Source organism: Myotis davidii, unplaced genomic scaffold (genome assembly GCF_000327345.1).
Source record: "Myotis davidii unplaced genomic scaffold, ASM32734v1 scaffold663, whole genome shotgun sequence".
Classification (NCBI taxonomy): domain Eukaryota; kingdom Metazoa; phylum Chordata; class Mammalia; order Chiroptera; family Vespertilionidae; genus Myotis; species Myotis davidii.
This window is the reverse complement of record NW_006295816.1, coordinates 2,695,941-2,706,286: the sequence shown is the minus strand read 5'-3', so window position 1 is coordinate 2,706,286 and position 10,346 is coordinate 2,695,941. Positions and strand designations below refer to the sequence as shown.

General features: G+C 58.5%; 1 protein-coding gene across 1 annotated transcript in view; it reads right to left on the bottom strand.

The window, feature by feature from the left end:
* Positions 1 to 10,346, bottom strand: part of DOCK3 (dedicator of cytokinesis 3) — a 160,642-nt gene that overhangs the window by 10,989 nt on the left and 139,307 nt on the right. Inside the window, exons 38-45 of the mRNA XM_015568294.1 lie at positions 8,648 to 8,734; positions 7,290 to 7,394; positions 3,957 to 4,098; positions 2,851 to 3,017; positions 2,627 to 2,713; positions 2,101 to 2,280; positions 1,475 to 1,558; positions 1,258 to 1,374 (exon numbers count right to left, since the gene is read on the bottom strand). Coding sequence (XP_015423780.1) covers positions 1,258 to 1,374; positions 1,475 to 1,558; positions 2,101 to 2,280; positions 2,627 to 2,713; positions 2,851 to 3,017; positions 3,957 to 4,098; positions 7,290 to 7,394; positions 8,648 to 8,734 — 969 coding nt within the window. The remainder of the gene's footprint in view (positions 1 to 1,257; positions 1,375 to 1,474; positions 1,559 to 2,100; positions 2,281 to 2,626; positions 2,714 to 2,850; positions 3,018 to 3,956; positions 4,099 to 7,289; positions 7,395 to 8,647; positions 8,735 to 10,346) is intronic.

Sequence of the window (10,346 nt, the reverse complement as noted above, 5' to 3'; positions counted from 1 at the left end):
AGTGTCGCTGTCAGCCATGGCGCTTCTTGTGTAGGACGGGCTGGCTTTTATAGGGTTGCTGCATGGACCAGCTGTCTGTGACCTGGGCTGAGTTGTCTGTGACGCAGTTTATGGGGAAACAGGACACACAATCCTGGTGTAAGTTACTGAAAAACAGCGCCATCGACTTCAGTGTAATTGGATTCTCAGTTATGCGGCCGTCTCCGCAGAAAGCTTTGGTCCCAAAGCCTCCTGGTGGCAGCACCGGGCTGTGTCCCTGTCTGTGACTCCGAGGAGACAGGACACACACCTGCTGGCCTCCCCGCCTTCCTGCGCGCACCGGCTGTCTCTGAGCTTGGTGACCGGAAGAGGAATGTCTGCGCCACGGCCTTGCCCCCCGACTGGCTCTGTGTCCCATGCCTTCTCACCACTTCTACCCAGTGGCCCTGGGTAATGAGGGCACAGTAACTGGGCCCTCCCCCTGGAGACCTGGCAGCCAGCTTGTCTAGCAGGAGGCTTCTCTAGAACACTTGGGGTCACCCCATGGTTGAACATGGGGTGAGGGATGTGAACAGGGGTTCGAGACCATGTGAACACTATTCTCAGCCAGCCAGCATTCCCTGTGAGACCCCTGGAGGGGAAACAGTCCTGGAAAACAGGCCCTGCTCCTCTTGTGAGCATGAGTCCCTGGGCCAAACCCTGCCGTGGAGGCCCGAGAGCCAGGCCAGAGTCAGGGAGACCTGCCTGGCCTGAGAGCAGCCAGTATGCACGTATTCTCCACCCGAGGCGTCCTCAGATGTGAGCCTGGGTCACCAGACATGTTGGAAGGAGAGGGGAGGAAGGCACCTGGAGGGGAAGGGTAAAGAGAGGGAAGAGAAGCCAGAGAGGGAGGGAGGGAGCGTTGGGACAAGGTGGGGAGAGGGGATGGAGATGGGGAGGGAGAGAGGAGAGGGGAGAGTGGGCTGGCTTAGGCTATGCCTTACAGCTTTAGGTTCTTGGATGAAAAACAGCTCCAAAGTGATCTCTACATGTACTCTGGCTCTTTTCCTCGTGTATGGAAACCTCTTTTCAGAGCACAGTACCTTGAAACAATGTTCTTTGCCCTTGAATCTGACGCCTCCTTAGGGAGAGAGGGAATGAGGGGCTTGGGCCTCCCCCCTCTGGACAGAATGCCCACTCTGCGGGGAGACAGCTCCCGCTTTCCTTCCGCTCGCTCACAGGTCTGCAGGGAGTGGACCTGGTCCCACAGCAGCAGGGGCAGTGCAGGCATCAGCTCACATGGTAGAGACTGGCCCGCATCATCTGGAACTGATCGATCAGCTTCTTGTGCAGAGGGCGCATTTCCGGGTGCACAAACTTCTCGTGAACTGCCAGCCCGACTCCAAGGATGTGAACCTATTAGGGGACAGACCACGCCGCTCTGTTAGCAGGGAGCAGTCTCCTGGGCGCACAGCCTTCCCTCCTGGCCGCTGGCCCCGAGCCCTGCGAGACATACCTGTTCCTGCATGAGCTCCTTGAGCTGGGCGATCTTCTCAGCATCCCCGGGGTGCTTGGTGATGTAATCTTTATCAAAGAAGGCCTGCGAAAGGAAAGGCCACTTCAGGAAGCCGCTCCCAGGATGCACTTAGATGGGGCCTGGAGCGGTCGAGTCTGAAAGGCTGTGAGGCGGCCGCTCACAGGGACGCACCCCCCACGCCTCAGTGGACTGCTTGGCCCTCCTGCAGTCACAGGTGCCTGTTGTGTCTGAGGCCTGACGGCGGCTGACACCTAAGCCGAGACACTCGTCCTGCCCTTCGGGGCTGGATGGCCTGGGAGGGCAGGCCGGGCTGGTCGCCAGGGGGAGTGTGGGGTTAGGGTCTTAGCCAGCTCCCAACTCACTTCCTGGGAAGGGCTGGCTTCAGGACTCCTCTTGGGGCCACTTAACATGGCTCCCTAATCACAAGCTTCCTAATCTGGCAGAGTTCCGAGAATAAAAAGGAAGGGCCCTCCCAGCGCTGTGCCACAGCAACAGGGAGGGGAGCCGCCCGCCTCGCCCCAGGACCCCTCAGCCAGCGAGGCAGAGCGGAGAGGGGGACTGGGAAGCTGTCCCGGGAGGCAGGGCTGTGTGGGCGCCCCCCTCACCTCCTGGTAGCGCGCGATGCCTCCATTGACCGCAGCGTCGATGACGCCGTTCAGGCACATGCTGAGCAGGCTGACGTTGCCGTGCACCTGCTTGTGCTGGTACTGGCCGATCAGGGCCCGCAGCTCCTGGTTCTTGTTCTCCACCACCTGGATGGCATTCTCCAGGGGGCTCACCTCCACCTGGGCACACAGGACACCGTGTGGTCACAGGCCCAGCAGCGCCCCCATCACAGGCCTGGAAGCTGCTTCCCGCCTGGCTCCTGTGGACAGGACCCCGGGCCTTTTGGCGTGAGAAGGGGAAGAGCACGGGGCTGAGGTCAGAGAGCGGAGGGCACTTCCTCCCTGTGAGCGGGAGCCTGCAAGGGCACTGCCTCGCGGTGGAGGCCTGACCGAGAGAAGGGGCGACCGCCTGCACAGGAGGGCCCGCGGGGCCCGGGCAGGCGGCAGACCACAGCTCGCTCCTTCTCCAGCCCTTAGAGGAAGTTCCCAAAGCCGGGCTGAGCAGCCCCGTCGCCGCATGGCTCACCAGTTCCCGCCTCTCCACCTCGAACCACCGAGAGATGCCAGGCAAGCTGTGGGTCAGGGTCAGCGTGGTGCGCTCGATCCACAGGCTCTGCGGGGCGGGCACAGGCAGGGACAGGCGTTAGGCCACCTTGGCCGCACCACCTGCCTGAAGGGTGACGCAGGGACCAGGTGCCGGCGCGCGGAGCTGCCCTGGTCACCGATGCTGCCCGCTTCCCAGTCTGTCACCTTGAATTCGTTCTCCTTGTCCTTGGGGCCCTTGTGGAAAGGCCTGTCGTACCGGAACTTCCGCACATTATTGACGCGGTAGAAGCTCTTGACGCGATCCGGGACCCTGTCCATCTGCAGGACATCCACGCAATCTGGAATGGGCGTCACCGCATAGATCTGCAAGTCTGCGCAGGAAGTGAAGGGAACCCAGATCTGCCAGAGGTGAACCTGAGGGGCTGGCCCACGTCACCCCGAAGGAGGAGCACCGCAGCCTCTGTCCCTGATGGAGGAGGTGACAGCCCTCGGTGGGTCAGACCCAGTCTGACCTGAGCCCTTCCCCGAGGCCACGTGTCTCCCGAGCACTCAGCCAGCTGAGCTGTCAATGCCAAGTGCACTCTGGTGCCCTCAATCCAGAAAGAGAAGGGCCAGGAAAATGAGGTGCCCACAGGAGTGAGAGAGTTGCCGGGGCCTGGGCCTGCCCAATGTAAGTGAACTATTTACTGTAAAACAATCTTTTAATACAATATTCTTTGGAGGGAGAGAATCTATGGGTGTCCACCTGCCCCTCTACCCGCCGAACAAGCTACCCACTGTCATGAGGGCTCACAGGCAGCGATGGGAGGGCCTGGGGGCCAGTGTTTGCCTTCAGACTCCCACACGCGTTCCCATCTCCTACGGCCCCCCGCCCCCCCCCATCCCCGAGCCCCGCCTCAGTCCCGACAGATACTCAGGAGAGGAACAGGTGCCGGCAGCAGCGCAGCAGGGCACAGACCGGTGGTGTTCCTGTGGCAATAGTCCCGGTGGGACCCCAAGTCACCCTGTACAGGGACTGCTCCTGATCACCTAGGGAGGCCCTTCAGAGAGCAGGGTGAGGCGGGTAGCAGCCAGCCGGAGGGACCGAGGTCCTTCGGAGGCCCTGAGGACTAGGTGCCCCACGGCTAAGGGCAGCCAGGGCCTCCTCTGCGAGGCACGAGTCCCGCTGACTGGGGGCCCGGTGAGGACATGCTCTGGTTCAGGACCTATGGTAACCTAGCCTCCACGGCCAACGGCATGGCAGAGGGGCCACTGCCTGTGGGCCTCCCCTCGCGGGCCCTGCCCTCCTCCCCCGCCGCGTGGAAAGATACACTGGGCATCGCACTGCAGGATGGTGTCGTCGGGGTGGTTGGGGTGCTGCATGGCGACGGCCTGCGGGAACTCGCTGAGCATCCTCTGCTGGAAGGCCTCCAGCCTCTCGTAGTCGTGGCCACGGCACACGTATTCTTTATTCTGCCGAAAAGAGAGCACACTCTAGGCCCCGCCTGCGGCCCCGCCTCCACATGGCTCAGCGGTTACTCGTCTCACAAGCCAGGCCTAGGAGCTGAGGCAGGCCCGGGGCAGTGCTCAGTCCTGGTCCACAGGGGGCACTGGGAGGTGGCAGTGGGGAGGCACAAGCTGCTGGGGGTTGGAGGGCACCCGGGAAGGGGTGCAAGGTGGGGGTGAGATTTTGAAAGCGTCCTGAGGCCCAGCTGGGTCAGCCTGGGAGAGAGGAGCGGGAAGGGGCAACCTGTGTGGCACAGTGCCAACCAGGGCAAGTACTGCCAGGCGGGCAGAGGCGCAGCTGGAGAGGGTGGAGAACTGCGGGGGTTGGGGGTGGCTGGGCGGCCTGGGTGTGTGCTGCTCAAGGGCCACTTTTGGCGCCGGGAGAAGCCATTGCCCAGTGGCTGGCAGGGATTCGGGAATTGTTTATTGCAGTGACTCCTTTGCCAGTGCCTCACAGAACAAATTGATAGGATTCTAAGTACGCATTTCTGTGCCCTATCATATTCGGTTTGGGTGAGGTCTCATTTTCTCCCCTTGCTGGACTGAAGTCACCACAAGGCACCCTCATCCCTCTGCTGTCTGCCCCCCGCTGGGGAGTCCCCTGAAGCCTGCGGGTCACGCTCTCTGCCTGCCCAGCCGCTGCCAGACCCACTCTGACAAAGTGGCGGGAGGCAGGCAGCCCCTCCTGGCCTGTCTCAGGGGACAGACAGGAAGAGGTTCCACAGGCCAGCAGATGCCTCGTGGGCGGGGACGACCGAGGCCGGGCCATGGGGGACCTCGGCCTGTCTGGAGTGGGATTTGCACCCCCTCTTCTTTCTGTAGGAGAAGCCGGCTCAGGCAGGCCACATGTCTGATGGCTCAGAATGGAAGGGCAACACCAGGACGAAGTCAAGGTCACAAGAAGCCAGCTGGCTGCTCCAGTGGAACAGACCAGCGGTCAAAGGACAGAGCCACTTCCAAGTCCCCTGCCTGATAAGCAGAACTGACAAGGAATTATGAAGAACTGGCATTTTCATACCCACTCTCAAAGGTACCACCTCACCAGGATCTGTTCACGGTCAAACGGAGAGAAAGAACTCCCCCGAGAAGGGAGGCCGGTGTCTTCCTGCCTGAGCGCCCCTAGAGCCTCACGTGGTGAAGGGAGGCAGGCAGATGGTCCAGAGGCACCAAGCTGGCAGCTAATGCAATCGATGGCCCATGTGCTCAGGGAGACCCAGCAGCAGGAAGTACACAGCGCTGACCTTGAGGCTCATTGTTAGTTTCATTCGCTCAGGCAGGCGAGAGCCCAGCACCGACATGAGACAGACCCGCTGCCACTGCCCTGCACTGTCCTTGCACCTGGCAGGCAGACAGCTGCCTCCTCTGGGGCCTCCTCCATTTGCCGCAGACGAACTGGGCAGCGGAGGGAAGGGAGGGCAGCATAGCACGTGGCCAGCCCAGCCCGATTTGTACACATGAATCCTCATTCCTAGGGACTGCGCCTCATGCGGACACAGGGACAGACTGACAGCCCGGTGTTGTTCTGCCATTCCTGGCCCCCTTGAAACCACATCTGGACACTGAGACGTCACTGCAGCACCTGGCGGCTCCGGTGCAGGTTCTGTGCCAGGTCCCGCTCTCAGACGCTCTGAGAGCCCCGAGACACCACTGTGCCTGTGACATGAGCATGCGGGGTGGGAGTCAGGCCGAACCATGACGAGACCTCCTGTTTGGCAGGGACAGAAATGGGGGACACCAGGGCATGATTTTGTAACCTATATCCAACATGCTGATGCTTTGGAGTAAAATTTGGTTTATCATATACAAATTGTGGGACTGGAAAGGAGAATAAAATGACAATGAAGCACAATTTGCAAAGATGAAATGAGAAAGAAGTTATAGTGCCAGGATCATTCATTTGTGAAAGGACTTCCTAGAGAGGCATTTGGCTTCTAATTCCTGGAGAATTCCTTCCTTCTCTGCTGACCTCTGCCCCCTGCTGCAGTATGATCTACGCTGACGGGGCAACAAACGCGCCGCTTCCGAAACGCCTGGGCTGGAAGGCCCTAGCGTGTGGAGGAGGTCCAGCACCCCCGACAGGCCTCGGCTCACTCGCATTCTGCTACCAGAATCCTGGCTGTGGCTGGAATTGCAGCGGGTGCTGGCAGCGCCCTGTCAGTATTAGTTCCTACAGAAATCATTTTCTTCTCACCCAGGAGATGTGCAAGCTGCCCTGCCTTCCCTGAGACCTGGATGGCCTGGAGTCTGTGACTGGCAGACGGCTTTTTAAAGGAGCACGAGCACAGTTGACCTTCGACGTGATACCACGCTCATGCGCACTGGCTCAAGTGATTTCTCCAAGGAGACAGGATCCCAAACATATCGAGGAGTCTCTGAACCTCCCCATCTGCGTGCTGAGACGCGTGGGCACTGAACTGTAGCCAGCACTGGGACTGGGGGCAATCGGAGCTGCCTGAGGTCTCAACTGCAGCCCCCGGCCGCCCACAGGCCCATCTGACCAAGATAACGCCCCCCCCCACCACCACCCCCGCTCCAGCCTACAGCTGACTCCACCTGGAGCCTCTGGGTCTGCTGAGGAAAGAAATCACAGCTGCTCAACTCGTGTCAGGACGGCTATGCTCCGTCGTCCCTCCATGTTCATGTCCCGGCCCAGCCTTCCAGGCAGCGGGGGGAAATGTCTGCTTCACCTGGGCAGGGAAACAGCTGCCTAGAAAGGCTTCCCACAGCCCCTGAGCAAGGGGCCTGTCCTCGGATTGTCCCAAACCCACAGCTCTACACATGAAGACCCCTCAGAGGCCGGCCTACTGCAAGGTCAGGGCTGGACTGGGTGCTGCCGGCTGAGCAGGCACATGGAGGACGCCAGGCACTGAGAGCAGGAGGGGGAGGCTTCTGCACATGCTGATGTGACAGGCTCAGGCCCTGGTCACATCCTGCGGGACCTGGTTCAGGAGGCGCTCACGAGCGCCCAGAGCAAACAGGGTCTAGAGCAGCCGGCCGTCCGGGCAGCGAAAGCCGAGGGCCTTCGTTGGCTGGTCAGTCCTTCAGGGAGAAGCACTGCAGGCAGCAGACTAGGGGACCAGGTGAGAAACACAGGCAGGACAGGCAGGTGCCCAGGAGCCTGTAGGCGGGTCTCACTGTGACCGCCCGGCGGGACTCACCCGGAGGAAGAAGGGGAACTTCCGGCCGTAGAAGCCCACGCGGAAGAACTCAGGCTCCAGGCGCTGCTGCTCCATGATGCTGTCGTAGCAGCCGGCTTCCATCTTCTGTGGGGGAGAAGCTGCCTCAGTCGGCTCCACTGCTAGCCCAGGGCAAGTCCTCCCGGCCCACTGGACACTGTCTTCCGGTCCAGATGAGACCCATGCTCAGCCTCTCCCCGGAAGCCCTGCTCTTCCACTGTCATCTGACTGGGGGTGGGGGCGGTCAGGCCTGCCCTGCAGCCCCGGAGGCCGTGCTGTGTCCTTCCCAGTGGGCGGACCCAGTTCCACAGGCGCAGGCTTCCTGCACGCTCAGGGGCAGACATTCACACCTGCAGCCACACCCCCCGCCCCCGGGTTTCTGGTTCTGAACGACACTGCACCTGACCCTGCGGGTGCTGCTGACAAGGGGCCAACAGCAGTTCTCGGCACCAGTTTGCATCAGTCCAGCTGCATGGCTCTTGATCATCTATCATGGGACTAACGAGGCTAAGGAAGGCTCACTTGCCAGCGTCACTGGTACTGGCTCCAGTTTAGGAGACTTGAAACTTCAAAAGCCGAGCTACTGTCCGTGATGCCTAGCATTTCCACGGCCGGTAAGCTTTCATTCAGAAACACTCCCTGGACTCTGAGAAGACAGCTCTAAGGCATTCAATGGAGCCAGCCTGCCAGGAAGCAGAGGCCTTCAAGGCCCAGTGGAGAAGCTGATGCTAGAAGGCCATGTCTACACAGGCCCAAGTCCCGAGCGGGCCAGGGACGCAGCAGAGCTCGCCGCACTGAGCAGGGTGCAGGAGGGCAAGCTGCGACTGCGGACCTCCCTTGTCATGAACTCAGCAGCTGCCAGGACTCCGACCCCAGCACTGGCAGCCAGGAAAAACCTCCTGGCGGCCTTCCAAGTCCATGGGCATTTCACCTAAGTTTCGGATATTCTGCTGTGAAGAAGGGAAAATGAGGCCTTGGCCTCACTGAAAGGGACCACAAGCCACAGCAGGGGACGACCACACAGCGTTTTCAGATGACACGACCCTGAGCAAATCATTTCAGGAAGAGCTTCTCCGTGAGGTCGGGCTGCCACCTCCTTCTGGAAGCCGTTCCACTGGTGGATGCTGCTCACCCCTGAGCACCAGAGTGACAATCATTGACCAAGTGCATGTTGGTTCCCCAACCAAACGGCAAGGGGCTCGAAGGCCGACACCTGGCCTCTGCTCCTCCCTAACACCCAACAGCGCTAAGGCGAAGGGCTGGGCCCGCAGTGAACGCTCTCTCAGAACCCGCGGCCAGGAGAGCCGGGGCTGGGGGCGTGGGGCAGGGGCAAAGCTCACCCGGATCCAGCTGAGGCTCTGATAGTCGTAGAGGCTCTCGTACTGACACGCCAGCTCCCGGCACAGAGGGATGCCAAACTCCCAGCTCTGCATCAGGAACAGGAACAAGGCTTCAGCGCCTCAGGCGCCTTGGAAGGCCCAAGCCCACTTCACCCACAGCGGAGGGCACAGCCACGGCCTCCTGCACCTCCTGCCACACAGACCATCTGCGCGAACCCATCTGCAGCGCCCAGCACAGAGCACTGGGGCTCTGCAGCGCGGCTTTCCGGCTTCCACACACGTGCCTCCTGCTCCCAGAGGCCGTTCCCTGGCTGCTTGGTGGGGCAGGCACCTTCCGTTTCCTTACCTGAAGCTGAAGTTGTAAAACACTAGTTACATTTGCTGTTGTGTGAGTCTCAGTTAGAGGATGGACTGCAAGAGGTCTGGGACCTTGTCTATTTACTTTATCCTCAGAGCCTAGAAAAGAACTAGGCATGCGCAGGTACTCAATAAAGATTTATTTAATGAGTTAATAAAGGAAACAATGACTTTTAAAGTAAGACTATGTAGGCCCAGAAACAAGTATGGAAACCAAACCTGACTGGAATCAAACCCGGACCCTTAGTCCGCAGGCCAACGCTCTGTCCACTGAGCTAAACCAACCGGGTGAGAGATTCAAATCTAAAGTGGCTTCAGGTCATCCTTGCCTAGCCAGGCCCCAGCTGCTTCTGTGGCAGCTCCTGTTATGCTGACAAGCCCACTGGACAGGCCTGAGGAGGGCTATAATGGCCTTCACTGTAGAGCAATATTGTCTATTCTTTTTATTAAAAATTTTTTAAAAATATTTTTATTGATTTGAGAGGAAGGGAGAGGGAGAGAGAAACATAAATGATGAGAATCATTGATTGCCTGTCTCCCGCCCACCCTACACTGGGGATTGAGCCTATAACCCGGACCTGTGCCCTGACCAGGAATTGAACCATGACCTGCTGGTTCATAGGCTGACGCTCAACCACTGAGCCACGCCGGCCGGGCCATTTCTTTTTTAAAATAGTGCTTTTTCTCTTGGTTAAACTGGGAACCGCTGGTCATTTCAGCCAGATTCTTCTCAACATCTAAATATGATTTAAATTTTTTATGTTATAGGAAATGTTGAACATGTGGAAAAACAGAAGAATGAAGGGCTAGGTACACATCATCCAGCTTCAACTATGATCAATTCGTGGCCTGTCTTGTACCATTCATGCCCCACCCACTGACTCCTCCCTATAGTTTCTGAAGCAAATCTCACATAATTTCATCCATAAATATTTCAGTATGAGTAATAAGGACTATGTTTTTTAAAAACACTATTTGAAAAACCATCAGGGAGAAGGATAATAATATCTCATTTGGGTCTATGTTTCTCAAAAAGAGCGTATTATTTCTATCCTTTGAAGTGATTAATGCCTAATGGATCAAAAACTGCAGGTCCAATTAAAAAGATTGAAAAAAAAGAAAGAATTTTATTTATTATTTTTTAAAAATATATTTTTTATTAATTTCAGAGAGGAAGGACGAGGGAGAGAGAGATAGAAACATCAGTGATGAGAGAGAATCATTGATTAGCTGCCTCCTGCACACTCCCCACTGGGGATCAAGCCTGCAACCTGGGCATGTGCCTTCAGTCCCCAGGTCGACCTCTATCCACTGAGCCACACCGGTCGGGGCAAGAAAGAGA